This window comes from Chiroxiphia lanceolata, chromosome 14 (assembly GCF_009829145.1).
Source record: "Chiroxiphia lanceolata isolate bChiLan1 chromosome 14, bChiLan1.pri, whole genome shotgun sequence".
Lineage (NCBI taxonomy): Eukaryota > Metazoa > Chordata > Aves > Passeriformes > Pipridae > Chiroxiphia > Chiroxiphia lanceolata.
In genome coordinates this window covers 1580261-1599537 of record NC_045650.1, presented here as the reverse complement: position 1 = coordinate 1599537, position 19277 = coordinate 1580261, and the positions used below count along the sequence as shown (strand labels likewise).

Here is a 19277-nt window from a genome sequence, read left to right as displayed (position 1 = left end):
AGATACTGTATCAATACAGTAAGGGAAAAAAAACAACCAGATATTCCATGAAGATTGCTTTGCTGAAAGTAATAAATTCTAATCAGAAGTAGTCTTGAACCAAGAGACCTGTGATCTAAGCAACCCTAAAGTCCAGGCTGGGATCCTGACCCTCCTCTGGCATCTGTAATGAAGATGAATTCCAGGATTCCCAATATGAATTCACCTAGAGCTCTGCTAACAGAGCTGGATGCAGACTTGGAGCTTGTGACACAAGGGACCTCTTTTCTCCACAGAGAAGGGATGGATGGTGGGAAATTTCTGATGTTAGTATTTACATTTTTTTAATTAACTTTTTTTTTTTAATACTAACTTCCAGGAGTTGATTAATTACTGTGGATTCTTTCTTTAAGTATAAATGTAGGAGTGATACAGTGTAAAAAAATACATAATGTAAAACTGTAATAACAAGAACAATAATAGTCAGCAACTGTCTGCAAGGACAATTCAGAGAGGGAACCACTGCAGTCTAACAGAATTATAAGGCTATTTATTAAATATTTCAGGTGTTTAAGGAGATTTACTTACCAGAAAGTATTTTTCCACTATTCCAAAATCCACAAACCCAATTATAATCCAGGCAAGAAGGGTAACCACAGAGACAGCCACAATAAAAGGAACAAAGTAGCCACTAAGTTTGTCTGCAAATTGCTGGATGGGAGCCTGGGAAGGAGAAACAGGTCACTCAGCAGCATCATGGTGACTCCCTTCTGTGCCAGACACAGTCACAGCTGCTGCAGCACACTTGGTTTGCCACAATTTATAATTAGAGATTGACTTCATAAAAGGATGAGGTTTGGCACAGGAGCCTGTATCAAAGTCCTTAATCAGCAAGAACCTTCATTATGCAATTCAAATCTAAACAAACTCAACCACTCCTCAAGTGATGTGGTGTGCTGCTGTCTAATGTGAATTTGACAACACCCTACCTTTGAGGTCTGGGCCTCCTCCACGAGTTTAACAATCTGGGACAGAGTGGTGTCAGCCCCGACGTGGGTCGCGGCGATGAGCAGGGACCCGTTCTGGTTGATGGACCCTGCAATGACTGTGTTCCCAGGCTTCTTAGTCACAGGCATGGCCTCACCTGAGGGAAGGGCAACAGCAGAGTGCTGAAAAACAGATCTTTGTAACAGCCACCAACTCCTCATGAGAGTGAGAGCATCAGTTCCACCTTCCCTTCTTCACATTTGTCTAAAGGAGAACGTTTTTACATCTGCAGAAAGCAAATGCTCACCTGTGATGAGAGATTCATCTACCATGGAGTGGCCTTCAATAACCCGACCATCCACCGGGAATTTGCCTCCTGGGACCACTTTGACAATGTCACCCCGCTGAACCAGCTCAACATCGACTTGCTCTTCACTGGAATGATGGAAATGTTTCTTAGTAAGAGATGTAACTGAAGTGACCCAGTGCAAAAGGAGCTGTCACTACACACAGAGCACAATCCCACTGCTTGACACAGTTAATGCATACAAAAATTAAAACAGAAAAAAGGCCATTTTAAAGAAGATTATGACTTTTATCATAATTTTATTTACTTTCCAGTTAAGAAAATCCACTAATTGTCTTATCACAGCAAAAATCAGCAGTAAGTCAATAAGCTAAATTAGAGCAGTGTTAATTCTTCTGCATTTTAACATTTTTAACTGCCAGCAAATCTGAAGTTATTTGCTTCATGGTTCTATTGAATGGTAACATTTATCTGTGAATTAGGCATATTAACATTAAAAAAGGAACAACAGAAAAAGCAAATGACAAAGCAAGATACCTTAAAAGAACGTTATCAGGGCCCAAGGTAACAATAGTAGCTTCAGTAGCTTGTAATGAAATTAGTCTTGCCAGGGCTTCTGAGGTTTTACCCTAGAATAATAATTTTCATATTTTTCTGACTATACTATTGAAAAAAAAAAAAAAAGCTGGGTAAATGACAACTGCATGTGTTGCAATTTACCCTGTTAAGAAAACACAGACTGATAATAAGTCATTTCATGTTTTTACTAGTTCAGTTACTAAAGATGATTTTACAGCAAAGAAGGTTAAAAGAACCTAACAAAGCTTTTTCACGGGACATTTTTCAAATATACAGGACATTCTGAAATGATTCCTAGTCTTGCAGCTATCAGGGATTTTCATTTTCCTTACCTTTGCCACGTGCTCCAGCCACCGGCCCAGCGAGATGAACACGAACAGCATCGGGGGGGTGTCAAAGAACGTGACAGGGTTTACTTTTGCTTTCTCAGCCATTGCCACCAGGAGAATAACGAAGGAGTAGAGGAAGGCAATGGAGGTGGCCAACACAACGAGCACATCCATGTTTGCAGTGCTGTGTTTCAGTGCCCTGTACGCCTGGATGTAGAAGTGCCACCCTCCAAACACCTGCAACAGAGTGTATTTTACACACACCCGTAACACACAGAGCAGCATTTCCATAAGAGAGGGAGACACGTGTGATTTGTGTTATCTGCCTTCACCATCTCTTCCTGAGCAAAATCCCAGCTCTAGCCAAGGGCTGTGATCTCCTCCACAGTGCTCTCAGGTACTCCCACCTCCTCCCCATGCCCACTGGTGTGGCTCAGCAGCTGCCTCAGGTGCTTTTTGGGTGCCCAACCCCTGGGCACTGACTGCCCTGCCCAGGACAGTCTCTAGCATCAATTATTTTGGCAACAGCAAAAGCACGTAACAACCTCAAAAGCGTTTTGCATCAGCATTATACTCACTTTTCAAATTTACTTTCTTCATAGTCTTCCAGTTTGAGTGTTTAAACCCAACAAACCAGGAGTTGTCATAATCCCACTTACCTGTACAGGGACACAGAGCAAAAATGACAGAAAATTCATAACAGACAATCCTGGCAGGAGCTGGTAATCCAGGACCATGGAGGAGTGAGAGGCCTCCCTCTCCTGACTGCTCATGTTGTGATGTGTGTGAGCACCCGAAGGATGACTGTTCATCACCATCATGTAAATCATCAGCCCCATGACAGGGATACAGAAAACAAAGCTCACGACAAAAGACCTTTTCCACCTTTGGATTTAAAAGAGAAAGAAGAAAAACAACTTGTATTGCAGTCAGGTGCTGGAGAACTTTTTAACCAGCAACTCTGGACAGTCACAAAAAACCCCCATAGATTTACGGGTGATTAAAAAAGAAGAATCAAAGATATTTACAGAATCTAAATATGTTTAGGAATACTTACTGTCTGATTTCCTGTTTGTGATCCAGATGACTAGCAGATCTATCCTTTTTGACTAAGGAAGTAGTGAAACCTAAATCCTAAGGAAAAAAAGCATAATAAAAAAGAGAACAGTCACTTTTAAAATACACTTTGTGGTCAGTTATTGCCAGATTACTGGTATGGTGCCAGCCTTATCTTTGAGTTACTTTATTAACATTTCTGATACAATAGTTACTATTGTTTAGTTACCTTGTAAAGAGAGAAAAGCAATTTGTTGTAAAAATCAACCTTTCTAGAATAAAATGCTTTTCTAAAATGTGGCTTTCCAAAATGGTTTTTCCTGAAGCACAGACATAGAGAAATGGAGGGAGAAAGCTAAGAAACATATTTCACCTCTCACCTGCTACAGTATTAATTTTTAAATAAATGTGATTTATTTTTCTACAAACCTATAGCTGGTATCTCCAACTCTACCATAGCCTATTTTTTATAGTATTTCTGTTTAAAGGTTTTAGGCAAAGTTGTAACAGAGCGTTTCTGAGCCAGAACATATGTATTAGTTACAAAAAACCTGCACTAAGAAGAAAGCAGATGGAAGAAGCAGACCTATTTTTTCCTTTAATAGCCTTCCCTTCTGTTTCTGGGGTGTGTAACTCTTCAAAGGATACTGGATATTTTATGAGACTTGGCATCTGAATGACTCTCACCTTTATCACTTGTATAACATCTCGAGGACCAACAGCCTCAGGGTCATATTTGATGTGTGCTTTGTTGGTTGCAAGAGCTACTGAGCAGTATAAAACACCATTAGTCTTCATGAGGGTGGATTCTATCTTGTGCACACAAGAAGCACATGTCATCCCTCTCACCTGAAAAACAAAGGTTCCTTCCTGTTATCAAAACCACAGCTTATCTGGTAAGTGCATCTTAAAAAGCAGGAAAAGTCCTTATGACTATCCTTCCTTATTTATTGCTTTGTTCTGGGGTTTGAAGCGGTGAGATGGAGCTCCAGCTAAGGATGAACTATAGAATCACAATAGTTTGGGTTGGAAGGGATCTTAAAGACCATTTAGTTCCAACCTGCTGCCATGGGCAGGGATGCCTCCCAAAAATCGTGTTGCTCAGGGCCCATCCAACCCTCCTAGAGGAAGCAGAGCATAGAGACAAGGTTATTAAGCCCTGCTAAGGCTCTGTTGGCTCTTCAAGCTCAGAGCTGGGTACACAGAGCCAGACTCACCTGCAAAAAGTAAATTCTGGCAATAAGCAGAGTAATCAGAAAAATACAGGAATATTTCTCTGACTTCAGTGTAGTAGTAGTGAGCCAGAAGAGTTTGCAGGACCATTTGTGATACATACCTGAAGTGCTGTTATATTTTAATTTTTTGTGAATTAAGCTCTATTATATGATTAAACTTTAGGAAGTGGAACACTTGCACAAGTGCATCCAGTAGATAAAAGTAGCAGAAGCCGAGGGTGTCAGGTTTTAATCACTAACTTACAACAAGTTCCAGAATTCCATCTCCTTCACCACAGTTTTCCATCACGGTGGCTCCAAATCCCAGCTCCCGAATGAGCTCTGCAATAGCTGAAGGGTGTATGACAGCAGGATTATACCTCACTTCTGCCTTTCCTGCCATGAGGGCAACAAGGATTGAATGTATTCCTGGGAAACAAAATGTGTGAGCAGCAGATCAGGTTTAGGAAAAATCCTGCACTTACGGTAACAGGAGGGCATGACACAATTTGAAATTGGGAAAGGTACCCTATTGCAAATCAAGAAAAACATGTTCATTTTTGGAAGATACACCAACAACACAACCACAGCACCTCAGTGTAGGTGTGACTGATGAAAGCATTGCTCTCCGTGAGTGGCATGTTTCTAACAGTCTAATTACAAACATTCTGTCCATGCTATATGAAAAGATTATCTATTTTTACTCCAAAGTAGTTCTTCTAAAATACAGTGCTATATCTTTTTCTGATCTGCATTTACTACTTCTAGAAGCCTTTTCTTCAAGGGAGAACATGCACGAGAAAGGGCAGATCTAACAGTCAATCCTATTGTACACTGAAAGGATTTAGATTCATCCGTTTTCTAGGATGAAAATATTAAAATCCAGGTTAACCTGGAACACATCTACCTTCATTACAATAATTAAACACAGTCTGCATTAATGACTGTTTGCTACATCACAGTCATGCAGCCGTTTGTTCCTGCAAATATAATCAGACAGACATGCCCTGACTGCCAGAGCTAAAATTAACTTCTGTCTCTTTAATCCACACTAATACTGTCCCCCTCTAATAACTCCCTCCCCAGCACACACACAGTTGTTTCTGCCTTTCAGCTGCACACCTGGGCACCTCCCTCCAGTAGGAAAGATTTGTTTTCCTTTCAAAAGGATCCATATTTGATCCCTACACTCTTTGGAGCACTCAGGTGCTGTTTTTGTGAGGGCAGTCCCTGGTCAGCATGTCCATAAAGCAGCAAGAACGACCCTGTTCCCATCCCCTGGGCCAGAGGTGAGCAGGCTGTTGTCACACCTGGAACACCTGCAATGTCCTTCTCCTGACAACCCAGCCATGAAAAACGCTGTGCAAAAGCCAGACGGATTCTCCAAAACAAACAGAAATGTAGCAGCTCACACTGACACACATCTTACCATCTTCCCTTCTCAAATTCCTCTCGATGTTGGCTACACACGAAGCACATGTCATTCCTGTGACCTGGACATAGCACTTGGAGATGGTCTTTGCCTCCTGCCTCCCGAGGTGGGCTGGGGGCACTTTGGAGGATGGTTCAGGTTTGTGAGAGTCCAGCTGTGCTTCAGGTGAGGGCTGAGCTTTGGCCACAGGCAGTTCTGCCTTTGCTGGAAAGGAGATTGCAGTTCATGACCTCAGGAGCAGCCATTGCAATGAGGTGTGAGCTGGCATCACAGACTGCTCTGCACTTACACTGAAAATGGAAATTGTATGTGCCCTGTCAGTCAGACCCACCCACCTGTCTGTGGATTCAGAGTCAGCAACAGAAAACAAGAAAAAGGGTTGGGCCACTGATTAACTCACTGTTTTGTTACTGGTTTTCCTTTTGCCTTTCCTCACTGTCTTTGTTCTGTTGCACATCCTTTGTCCTCTTCTCTAGGCTGTAAGTGGAATGTCTGCATTGCAACCTTAGTTTTACACACAATTTTATTGACTTTATCTGGAGCACAAAGCTGAATCTGTAAGCAAGTGCATGTTTCATAAGCAAAGTCAGTGATTTTGACCTTAGAGAAGGGCTCTGGAACTAGAGACACCTGCTCCTTACAGCAATTCAGGGAATGCTGTGTTTGTGCAGGAGCAGTGCAAAAGGAACTAAATGGGAGCACCCAACCACTTCTTCAGTTATTGCCATAAAATAGCTCATGTGCTGTATTTACTGATATTTAATCTTACTGAATCAACAAGTGGAGCTTCCCTGTTCCCTCAGGAAGCCTCTCTTCATATTGCTGGAGGTGGGGGTGAGAATCTGGGAGAGGCACAGCTAGGACAGCCAACCCACAAGGATGGACAAACATCTGCCTGCCCATGGGAAGTAATTAACTAATTCCTTGCTTTGCTTGCAGGGGCAACTTTTGCTTCACCTGTTAAACTTATTTTTATCTAATCCACCTAGTTTTTCTCTTATACCCTTCTCTTCCCCCTCCCACCATGGGGAAATGAGCAAGTGGGTGGTTGGTGCTGAGCTGCTGACCAGGGTTCTCCCACAGCATCATCATTTTAACATTCTGAGTGATGTCCACTCTCTTCAGACTCTAGTCACTCCTCAGTCATGCCTGAGCCTGCTTAAATCTCCCTTCATTAGTTAGTCCACAGGAGCCAAGACAGATAATTCAGTATTAAAGAAACTTCAGCACAGCAATTCATAGTATTCTTCACAGCTAGCAAAGCTACAATTCCATATTCATGCCATGAATATTATAAAGCAGCAAATAGGAACATTGAACATCAATATTTATCTGACATTTATATTTCCAGGCATCTCAATTATTTTAATTAATCTGATGTATTAAAGGCTGTGCACGTACCTCTAATTATCTCACTGGCAGAGAAGACAGAAAGCTTGGCAAGCACAAAGTGCGTGTCAGCTGCTGAATTTCATCTTGAGTCGTACCAAAGGCTAAAAAAACTGGACAATCCTTTTGAATTTAAAAGTTTAATATGTTATTACCTGGAAAAGAGGCATCGAATCCCATGTCCTCTATTGAGGACCGCAGGTCTTCTGGGCTTGTTTGCAGCGGGTCATATTCTATAGTCCCATTTCCATTTGAGAGAGAGACATGAATGGATTTCACACCTGGCTTTTGGGATATGACTCCCTCGATGGACTGCACACAAGAGCTGCAGGTCATCCCCTCAATATTGATCACAACAACTTGAGTAAGTGGCTGGCTGGGATCCTTCAGAGCTGCGTGAGATTTCAGGGGAGACGCCAGCGGGGGGAGAAGTGCCAGGTTTTCATACTCCTCAGGAAGGCTGACTTTGAATGTCTCAGGAGACACGGCCTCTATGGCTTTCCTCAGCCTGTCTATGCTAATTAAGTTTGGGTTATAGCTTATAACAGCAGATTTCTTCTCTAACGAAACCACGACCCCTGTTACTGCCGGGAGTGCTGACACAGTGCCCTGGATGTTGAGGACGCAGGAATTGCAGTGCATCCCATCGACTCTGAACACAACCGTCCTGCTCCCAGTCCCACTGGAGTTTTCCCTCTGTGCTGGCTCAGAGCCTTTGGGCTGAGCACTCCTCAGCCTCTCCAGGTCAATGGCACTGAGCTTCAGGGCTCTGGGCTGCTTTTTGAAGGATGCTGCGAAACCCGCTGCTTCAATTTGATGTTTTATTTCTTCTGCTGTAATTAGGTGAGGCTGGTAGATAACAACAGCCTCCTGGTTGTCCAGAGACACTGAAATTTAACCAATAAAATAAATTAACCAATAAAATAAATGAACAAAAGTGTGTGTTACTGCCCTAAACATAACGAGCACATCAACAGGTCTTGTCAAGGCTTTCCAAGAACACTTTAAATGGTCATAGAAGCAAATGCAACAGAAAGGAGATTTCACTTGTTTGGTAAATACCAAAAGTTAGTTCTTCAACCATTTTTTTGTCTAGTACTACAATAATTTTCAATTCCTCTTTTCCTCAATTTTTTGCTCTTTCCCCAGGACTTTCACAAATGGCATCGGTACTTATTAAATTTACCCTTTTATTAGGTTCTTTGGCAATACATTAATGCCAAAGCTAATTATACAGATAAGTTGATTTTGCCTTTTAGATACAATTATATACATGACAATAAAAATTTTTAATTTACCAGAAAAGATAAATTAATATTAATTAAAACATAAAAACAACATCTTGTATTAGAGATTTCTGTAACTGGTAATAAAGTTATGGAGCACAACTGCTCCCAACCAAGATACAAAGCAACCACTGAATACTGTCACACATGTAACAGCAACAGCCACCCCACAGTTTGGGCCCATTTCTTCACTTCTAGTTCAAATTAAATGTGTAACTAAATAGCCAGTACCACAAACAGTCCCACACTCAGCTCTCTCACGTAAACACAAGGCATCTCCACAATGCCATCAAAGAACAGCACGGTCAAATGACATGAAGATACACTAAGGTTTCACCTCTAACCCGCTGAATTCCTTGCAGTTTTCCAAGCCTGCCCTCGATGGTGCTGGTGCAGGAGTGACAGGTCATCCCGTCCACTTTCAGGCGCAGCACAGCACTGCTCGCCTGAGACCAGACGGGATCCTCCCAACTTCCAGGGGTCACCTCTGCTGCAGAGATATTTAAATCTACTCCTGGGACCACCTGGATAATCTGTTTGCCGTTTATGATGGAAGAAATGAAAGTCACCACTGCAGTTTTTTGGTCAGAGGAGACTTTCACATCCAGGATCCCTTTGTTCTTCAGCAGTGTGGTACAGATCTGTCTGGGTGTTAGGGCTGACTGGGGAGGGATGGTAAGGAAAATAGTGTCAGGTATAACAGGTTGTGGGTGTGAATCAGCCAGTGTAGCATCAAATCCCATGTCATAGATGGCTTCCTGCAGTGTCCCTGGAGTCTGGAGCCTGGAGTCATAAATGACGACAGCATTCTTATCCTCCAGAGAGACCTTGGGAGGCAATAAACACAACAATTTAGCAAACTGCAATACAAAGAGTTACTAATACTGCATAGGACTAGAAATTGCTTTTACTTGCAAATATTAGTGACACTTGTCCAGTATAACTTCATCCCTCATTCCTCACCTTGAGGAGCAAAGCCATACCAGCAGCCACCACTGAGTGACTTCTGTGCAACAGCCGGGCTGGAGAGAAGAGATCCCACCCCTTCCTTACTCCCAGTTTCAGAATCCTTTCCAAGTCTGTCTGGCCACTTTTACTTATGACATCCAGACAGCACCAACGCATTTAATGAAACTTCCAGAGCCAAATTCTCCTGAATTATGATGATGAACCCAAAAGACCCCACAGCAAAAATTCAAATCAGTTAACAGTAATTCTAATGCAGTTAGCAGTAATTACCCTCAGGCTACAAGGATGGAAGCAAACAGTCTTTGAAAAAAACCACAGCTTTAAGTAGCAGTGGAAGGAACCCAGTATTTCCAGGCATGGGAGGCACAGGGTGGTAACTTGCTGTGAGCAAAAACTTGCATCAGACTTCACTGAACAAAATTCAGTTTGGAAATCTGATATATGACAAACATTAAAGAAGCTGTTTTTCCTCTCTCTGTACATTTTGGTGATCCAGAGACATCCTGATTTGGTATTAACCTTTCCCATTAGATGGTACAAATATCCTCAACTTAATTTTCTCCCAAGGGATGACAAATCAAATATAATAATTGCAGTTTCCAAAAGGAAAAAACGAAGCCTGCCAGGCCCAACACATTACCAATTCAATTCTGTTTTTCCTCTGGGCAGAGGTACAGCCTAAACATCACAGTCATGATTAAATTAGACCAGTTAAATCATTTTAAGAACCACCTCTCCTCATTTCTGTCCCAGTTATGGGCCCTTGTAGAATTAGCAACATGGACATTTATTGGTTTCATTGCAGTTGGAGGCAAAATAATCAAAGAGCAGCTGTTTGTCTGTATTAGCCATCTAACATTCCCACCCCTTGCTGACCTGATTCATAATTACTAAATAAAATCCTGTTTTACTGTTCTCAGAGAATTTTCTGAGTCAAATGATCTGACTGAACCGTAGCTCTGATGTTATAAAGAGGATAATTACTAAATATGTCCTCTTAATGTTTCTTAGAGTCCTGTTCTACTCAGATTACATTTTTGTAATACAGTTTTTGAAACAGTGTTCAGCTTTGGGATAAGGTATTTACCTTAAAATCTAAATATAAAACTCTTAATATTGTCCTTCTAAAAATCTGCTTCATTCCTTATGTAAAAGACAGTATGGGATGCACCTTGTCTTGAGTTAAAGCAGAAATCTCTCCTCCCTCTTCTATCTGCAGTCAATTGTATATTCTCAGAAATAGCTGAGAAAACACAAGGCTGACGAGATTACATTTTCTGCTAGAAAAAGGAGAAAGTGAGGATTCTGAAATCCAATTATCTGGGGGTATTTTACAGGTTGCTTTCAGCCTTCCTGTGACTCCATGTGGGCAGACACCCAGTGACTGATCTCACCAGGCACAGAGATGCTCCAAGGTCCTGGTGGCAGAGCACAGACCCACATTAAAGCTCCACTACAGCTGAAGGAAGATGAAAAATTATGTGTCTTGTAAATATTGCTGCTCTTCACCAAAATTTCCATTTCTGTACAGGAACATCTACTTCAGGCAAAAGGAAACTGCACTGAACTAGTGCATCTCTTGCCTCTGCAGGGAAAGTGCACCACAATGAACCCTTCAAAACCAGCTACAGGTAATGATCACATGCAGCCCAAACTAAGATACTGTGCCCAGTCCTGTGAGAAAACTATTTGTTAAAGGCATTTCTACTAAAATAGAAATTAAATCTTGATGAAACCAGGAAGATAGTGCTTTCTTTGGAGTAAAATCAACCACCATGCAATGCTATGGTATGTTTTCAGAACACAGATACTCAATAACTCAACTTTGCAGTTTTCTGTTGCTGATATTGATAAGACTGTTCTTTCTACCACAGATTGGGTCACAAAATTAACAGCAATCTCCCAGCTTTTAAATTGTTTCCATCAATAAATCTACTGTAAAATTATGTACCGGGTAGGGATAATCAGCTCACTCTGGAATACTCTACAGTCCATTGTTTTGCCCATGACAAAAAAAATACTAACAAAATACTGATCTCTCCTCCAAGCTAAGAAAAAAAGTTAAAATCAAGATAGGTCAGGGAAACCTGGATTAGGGCAAACCTTAAGCTTCGTGAGCAATTCAAGATTACAGTTCTGCTGCCCTTTCTCTCATTTCCTCATGGACAGTACAAAGGAAAGGAAACTTCTAAGACCTGTCAAGACTTTCCTATGTTATCTGGATTTCCTGCTACTCTTATTTCATGGATCACAACAGACCAGGTGTTTTTCATGGTGAGTCAACTACCCCACAATTAACTGGACACCTCAAGCCCACAAGCACGTTTGAGCCTGTGCAAGTGACCTCCTTGCACCATCAGCTGGACAGAAAAGGCCTGTAGGCTTTTGAGCAAATACTGACATTTGTGCAGTATAAGGGACAAGGACAGCTCCCTTTTTTTCACCAGTGCAAGTTCTAGGGCTTTTGCTTTATTCTATTTTAAAGTTTATTGTTCTTGCCTTTTTTTACTTTTTTTTCCCTTTACTCCACAATACTGAATTAACTGTAAAGCAGAAAATTAATTAAGAGCAACAGGTAATGACTTAGGTCCCACTGCAGGAAAGTAAGCACTTGTTTTCTCTTACATACCAGAACTACACTAATGGATCTCCAACATCAGCTTCCCCTCAAACATTCAGAATATACTCTTCTCACATCATTTTCCTCCCTTGGTGCGAAATTTTATCATGGTTTCTCATATAAGAACAAAGTTTTGTAAGAAACAGTGACAGCATTACTTACTTTAATATTATGGATTCCATTCATCTTCCCAACATGCTGCTCAATGGTCTGAACACAGGAATTGCAGGTCATCCCCTCCACACCGATGACCACGGACTTGGCCTCCATTGTGAATTTCTACTCCAGTCTTCTCATTGCTGTTGGCTAAAAACAAGTAAGACATTAGTTCTTAAATCATTTCACACAGACTGAAATGAAAATAGGGATGTAGTGGAAGGTGTCCCCATGGCAGAGGTTGGAACAAGATGAGTTTTAAGGTCCCTTCCAACCCAAACCATTCCGTGAGTCTGACATTTAACAAATGTCATACTTAGCCACATGTAACTCTAGTAGACACTAAAATATGAGCAAAGCTGTACAGAAAGATACTCTGAAGAGTATCATTATTATTCTTTCTCGTAAAAACATGTCCAGAAAAAATTACTGAACCTAAATGAAATTAATTTGTAGAAATAACAGCTAATGCAAAGGACTCCTTTTGCCAAATGAATAAACTGTTTAGTGACCGAGGGAGAAAGAGGGCAAAAGAAGTGATTTTCAGATTTTTTTCTTAACATTTTGAAAATTTGCATTATTTTTCCAATGACAGAGAGGTTAGTGAGCAAGAAAACGATCACAGTTAATGTCTGGTTGCAATGGAAGCAACAGCAAAATGTGATGCCTAATTGAAGAGCTGAAGTTAAGACCTGCTTAACTCATTTTTCTTATCCTGAAGACCTATCTTGGAAAACTAAATTACATTAACAATGTTGAGTAAAATTAGTTTTCTTGCTCCTTGGTGACATTTCCAAGCTGTTCCCTGTTCCAGAAGATCTGGGAGTTTCTGGTTTCACTTTGAGTTGTGTTACAAACCACGTAAGAACACAAGAAGTTTCATCATAGAAACAGGTTTTACCTCCCTGATGCAGAAAACTAAATGTTGAAACTTAATAAACAAGGAGCAAAGACAGTATAAAACTGGGAATTAGTGACTTTTTCAATAGATGAAATACATCTCAACCCTGCTAAGAACAGAAATAAGACAAGTACATCTGAAGAGTTATTACAGCTCTCACTTCTCACACACACACAAATGTTTGCATGTAAATATTCACACATTACAGAAATACAAAATTGTCACTTGACAAACAAGAATTATCAATCAGCAGAAGAGTGTATTTTAAGCAAATTTCATATAGCAGGTCCTTTCTCAGACTCATCTGCACACTTGGAGGCACTTTAAAAAACTCTGTAAGTCACCCAAGAAAATACTTGCTTTCATGTCATGTTGAAATGTGATCCTCCCTGATTACCTCAGTTCTTCCCTAAGGAATGCTCAGTCCACACAGAGCAAACAAAGACATCATTGTAACTCCACAGTCTGGGAGAAACTGAATATTCCCACAAGCCTGAAGGGCAAATAAAGTTGCAAGAAGTACTTGACTTAGAGTGCACTTTGTGAACACAACCAGGCACACAGAACTAACTAAAATGAGACACAAAAGACTGTCATAGACAGAGACAGCCTGTCCTCTAGTCAGCTTTGGATAGACATGAGTTTAGAAGCATTTCAGGTACATGATCAACTTGAACTGCCCTGATAACTTGCACAATTACTGTACTTTGAAAACAAAAATAAGGAAATACTGTAACTGTGAATTGCTACCTAAAACAAAGGTTGGCAAGATGCTGCTTTAGAACTGGGAAACAGCTCTAAGCCAGAGCCTGCTGACTTGTCTGTTCTTTGGCAAACTACAGTATAAAAATATTCATTTTTACAGAAACTAGGATACTGTGTTAAAGTTTTTTTCGAGGTCCTATGATGAAGTAACAGCAGCCTGTGGCTAGTGAACCAGCACTGTTAAAGAGATTACATTCACCATCAGCACTACTACCAAATGCCCACCAACACACTAAAAACCCAACTGCTTACATATGCAAAAATAACATTACACTTTTTCCCTATCTATTATTATCATAGTTTGTATGCACAAAGTATTTCCTCCATTTTCTCAGTCTGCTTCCTTGCCCTTCTGCTGTTCATTCATAAACACAGCAGAGAACACCCTGTCCTGGAAGAGACTGTAATTCAAACATGCAAAAAGCATAAAGACATCAGGAAAGTAAAAAAGGCAAATTTCATTTTCATTTTTAACCCCTCAAGGCCCCAGAATACCAGGACTGAATCCAGAACTTCCACCAACAGAATTCCTCTGTTGGACCAAGCTGTCTCTTCTTTCTGTTCTCTGACTTTCAGTTCAGAAACACCCTGGCTGTCTGTGACATGTGCATCACTCACAGCTCTCTGCTGGAGGGGAATACGACCAACAAGGACTTTTATTGACATTGTTGAAAGTTGCTAACAATTTTTATATTAATTTTAAAAACAGGCTGTTCTCTAAAAAATGAGACGTGTCCAAATCTAAATAAGCCATTTGAGAGCATTACTGCCTCTTCACATCAGTCACATTATATTATTAACACTGAATTAAGAACCAGCTCATTAACAATCTCAGTTTTCTGTACAGCCTTAATGAAATTTCTGAAGACTACATTGCCTGAATTTCCAGTGCTCCTGATGCTTCAAAGAAATCTTGTTCTCGGAACAAAGTATAGGGTTTACACAGCGACTCTAAAAATACACACATCCTTCCCCCTCCCCTTACAAAATGCCCAGGACAAGCAGTTAAATACATGCTTACAGCTGAGGCAGTACCTTGTCATATTCCATTCCATTTCTAATGCTCTGCCTCCCTCACAAGTGCTTCCTGGAAAAAATACTTCAGCTGAAACTTGAAAGGAATATTTTTGTCATATTTCCTCCTCCTGACAGCATGAAATTAAGAAAATTCATAACTAAGTAGACTGAAAAATATCTGTTGCACCAATACATCATAACTAGATGCACACAAGAGGTGTATGAATAATAAGAATTGAATCCTAGTTTTTCTTGTATGTGTTAATATTTTACCAAGTTCACATTAAAGCAGATGTAGAAGTCAAAAGATCTGCATGAGACTGTGCAGCAATCCGTGGATACCACAGCAATGGCTTGAACTTGGAACACGCTGTGTCCTCACTCTTGCCATCCATCACTCCATCTGTGTGATTCCTCACTCCATTTTTTATACATATATATACACACACACATATATATATATATATTCATTCTCTGAAAACAGAACCCCATCCTACAGAGGACAGCTATGGTTCTGGCAGATGCAGCTGAAACAGCCAACAAACTTCTGCAACACCTGAAAAGCTTTGCAGGTGCTGAGAAGTATTTTAAGAGTTGACCAAAGCTCTCAATTACTGAATTCAAAGCAAATGACTGCTAATAAATAAAGTTATCATGGATATATCTTTTTAAGTTAGAAGCTAAGTTATGGATTGCATGTGTTTTAGAGAAAAATAAAGGTTCTATCTTAAGCAAGGCATTGCTTCATCTGTAAAACACCTTAACCATCAATTAGTAAAGCATTTTAGGATTTGACAACAGAAAGGAATGGCAGTTCCCCTGACAATTTAACAGCTCTGTATTTAGTTTCATTTTCTTGAAGAAAGTCAGCTAGTGTTTCTACGAAGAATGAAGCAATTGAAAGAAGTAATTTCTACTTCCAACAGCAATTTCTTCCTACGGAAAGGAAATTTCAACAGTGAAAAAGCACAAGGTGACTGAGCCACTCATATTCATCTCAATATTTTTTGGGGATGTGCTAACAGCAGTCACTGTAAGTAAAATAAGTTTGATGAAGTCAGAGGTCAGTAATTCATAAACCCACACTATCAAAAAAAATTAAAAAAAAAACATAAAGAGGCAACACAAAGAGGAAGTTACAACACTGGTAAAACCACAGAGTCCCACTGAACTCCACAAAAAACACTTTGGTGTTTCTCACATCTGAGTTCACCCAGGCAGCACAGTGTTCTGTTCTGGGATCAGCAGGGACACAGAATGGGGAAGGACACCACACTTCTGCCTAAGTGTACAGCACCAGCTTCCACCAAAGTTCTCTGTATACAGTTAGATTTTATATTTTTATATGTAATTTATAGCTGCTGAAACTTAACTTAGAGGTAAATATCACACAAACACCAGAAACAGAATCTGTCAGGTTTAATTACAGCCTTTGGATTTTATTAAATTTCCAAATGGCCAAGTGCTACTTAGCTTACTATATTAATGGCAGCAGAAAGCTATATTACTAATCACATTAAATGGAAAAAAGGTGCCTGTTCCTAAAGGTCTGCAGGGACCTGTGGAAAACAGCAAAGGGTAGCAAGAAAGGAAAAAGCTGCATCATCTCACACTTGGACTTAAAAAGTGCTCCAGAAGATGGCATCCAACACAGAACGAGATTTTATAGGATTCATGGGCAAACAGAGCCATCTGAAAGCATGACTAGATAGGAGATATTCTGGATACTCTCATGGATATATGAGGCTTAATCACTGAGAGAGAAACTGTGCATCTGTAATAAATGTCAGAGCTACATGACTCTCTAAACAGGCTGTGTTTCATGTTGCTCAAGACTCTAACAAGCCTTGCTTGGTCAGCAGACAATGGAAATTGCTCTTAGGGAATTTATTTCTATTCAAACTGCGTGGGGGAAAAAAGTACATATTGAAAACATTCTGTTTCATTTCTAACAGCAATTTTATAGCACTTGAGACAAATCCTTTGCAAATCCTTTTATTTTTTTTGTAAGCTTCCACTACCTCTTCAAGTCAGATTTTTGGAGAACATGAATGTTCCCTTGGAAGAAACACAGCAAGTATTAGGAGTAGAATATAATGTACAAGCTCTTGTTATGTGAGCATACTAAGGCCAACTAGGACTTCTCACTCTTCAGCTTGGCCTCAAACTACTTGGCAGAACAATGTGAAATGCATTATACAAGTGAAAATAAAAATAAAAGAGTAAATGACATGCAATGCTAACTTTCACTTCCCTGATTTGCCACTTTGAACGTAAAACAGCTTCATGACTTTTCTCTATAAGGAAATACACTATAATAGTTAATTTCTAATCAAATTGTGTTTGTGCTCACACAGTGCATTGTAATACACACAGCTACCTCCCACATTACCAAATCTTAGCCTATTTACTTCCAGAAACACAATTTGACAAGTATTTTAAGTACAGAAATACAATCTTTGCTGACTGCATGAAAGATTTTAAGCAACTTTACACTAATTATGTGCAATTTCCAGAACATGCACACAGAGAGGCAACAGTTACGGCTGTTTTGCTCTTGCTCATTTTCACAAGATTTTACCCCAAAGCATCACGGACAACTTTCTGCTCTTTTCCAGAACATTTATACTATGCTTTAAATGAAAACACTGGAAAAGAGGAACTTGTGCAGAGAGCTGCCATCATAAGGTGGCATAAGGTGACATAAGGCAAAACGCTAAGTCAGATGTTTCAGAGGGACAAGTTGAGCAGCTCAGAACCGGAAAAAAGGCCCTGGGAGCAGAGGCTCCGTGTGCCTTCACATTCCCGACGAGTCTTTCTCTGCCGACCGACGAGAGCTGAACGGGGCCTTTTCGAAAGCACCCGTGAGAGTGCACCAGACATTCCTGCGTCCCAAGGAGAAGGAAATGTGGGCGCTCCCTGAGAAGCAGAGCCCGCCCGCTCCCCGCCGGGCACACCGGGCTGAGCAGGGCTGAGCAGGGCACCGCCCCGGGATGGGGGCACCGGAGACCCTCACACAGCCCACGGCCCCTCCGCGGGGCTGCACAGACGCCGCCCGAGCCAAGGGCTTCTGGGGCTCGGACCCTCCTCGGGACCATCTCCCCCCCGTGTCCCGGCACCGCGTCCCGCCCGCGGGAGCGCCGGGAAAACCTCCCCGGGACAGCGGGATATTCCCCCGCCCCGGTCCGTACTCCCCGGGGCAGCGGGATATCCACCCCCGGTCCCTACTTCCCAGGATATTCCCCGGTCCGCACTCCCGGGATATCGCCCCCCCAGTCCGCACTCACCAGGATATCGCCTCCCCAGGATATTCCCCGGGCTATTCTCCGGTCGGCACTCGCCAGGATATCGCCCCCCGGTCGGCACTCGCCAGGATATCGCCCCCCGGTCGGCACTCGCCAGGATATCGCCCCCCGGTCGGCACTCGCCAGGATATCGCCCCCCCGGTCGGCACTCGCCAGGATATCGCCCCCCGGTCGGCACTCGCCAGGATATCGCCCCCCCGGTCGGCACTCGCCAGGATATCGCCCCCCGGTCGGCACTCGCCAGGATATCGCCCCCCGGTCGGCACTCACCAGAATATCGCCTCCCCGGGCTATTCCCGGTCCCGATCGCCGCTCCCGGCCCGGGCCCCGCCGGGCCCTTCCCCCGCCCCGCGCACGTGACACGCCGGTCACGTGACGGCGGAGGGCGGGGCGGCGCCGGCGCAGCCGCGATCGCGAGCGCTGTGGCCCTGTCGCGACAGGCGCCGCGGAACAAACGCGGGCCGGTGCTGGGGGCGGCTCCCGCACTGAGCCTCGGCCTCGGGAGCAGCCGCTCACAGCCCCGCACGGGGCCCGGCAGGGAGGGCTCGGCAGGGGCAGCAGCGCTCGGCGAGGAACCCCCGTTACAGTCTGCGAGGAGCGAACGCTGCCCTCTCACACACCTCTGCGGTATGAAAACCAGCACGCTGGGGCTTTGCAGGGATTCGCAGAGTCGGAGGTTTACAGAGTCTGCATACACCTCAGATCTATTTCCTAACAAATCTTGAGTGCCCACGGCCAGGTTGGACTGGGCTTGGAGCAACCTGGGCTAGTGGGAGGTGTCCCTGCCCATGGCAGGGGGTGGGACTGGATGGGCTCTCACGTCCCTTCCAACCCAAACCATCCTGAGATTCTCTGATAATCAAGTACCAGCGTGAACCAGTAACTGTTGTTTTTCCACCTCACTTCTCTAATAACTTTGACCCTACACAGAAGTTAAGTGCAGAGGCAGAGGGTTGGAACAAGACAGGCTTCCAGGTCCCTTCCAC

The 19277-nt window shown here is 42.4% G+C and overlaps 1 protein-coding gene across 7 annotated transcripts in view; it reads right to left on the bottom strand.

Annotated features, from left to right (window-relative positions):
• Nucleotides 1-18635, bottom strand: part of ATP7A (ATPase copper transporting alpha) — a 28702-nt gene extending 10067 nt beyond the window's left edge. The window contains exons 1-14 of one of the 7 annotated variants that reach the window (XM_032702257.1): nucleotides 18562-18635; nucleotides 12310-12453; nucleotides 8896-9385; nucleotides 7428-8159; nucleotides 5881-6087; nucleotides 4717-4880; nucleotides 3925-4086; nucleotides 3239-3315; nucleotides 2841-3066; nucleotides 2185-2418; nucleotides 1811-1902; nucleotides 1274-1401; nucleotides 969-1123; nucleotides 568-702 (exon numbers count right to left, since the gene is read on the bottom strand). In XM_032702257.1, the coding sequence (XP_032558148.1) occupies nucleotides 568-702; nucleotides 969-1123; nucleotides 1274-1401; nucleotides 1811-1902; nucleotides 2185-2418; nucleotides 2841-3066; nucleotides 3239-3315; nucleotides 3925-4086; nucleotides 4717-4880; nucleotides 5881-6087; nucleotides 7428-8159; nucleotides 8896-9385; nucleotides 12310-12417 (2910 nt within the window). In that variant the 5' untranslated portion in view covers nucleotides 12418-12453; nucleotides 18562-18635. Of the gene's footprint in view, nucleotides 1-567; nucleotides 703-968; nucleotides 1124-1273; nucleotides 1402-1810; nucleotides 1903-2184; nucleotides 2419-2840; nucleotides 3067-3238; nucleotides 3316-3924; nucleotides 4087-4716; nucleotides 4881-5880; nucleotides 6088-7427; nucleotides 8160-8895; nucleotides 9386-12309; nucleotides 12454-15004; nucleotides 15057-18273; nucleotides 18302-18503 lie in introns of those variants that run through there. The other 6 variants (XM_032702260.1, XM_032702258.1, XM_032702263.1 and 3 more) reach the window with 6 other exon arrangements.
• Nucleotides 18636-19277: the final 642 nt, after the last annotated feature.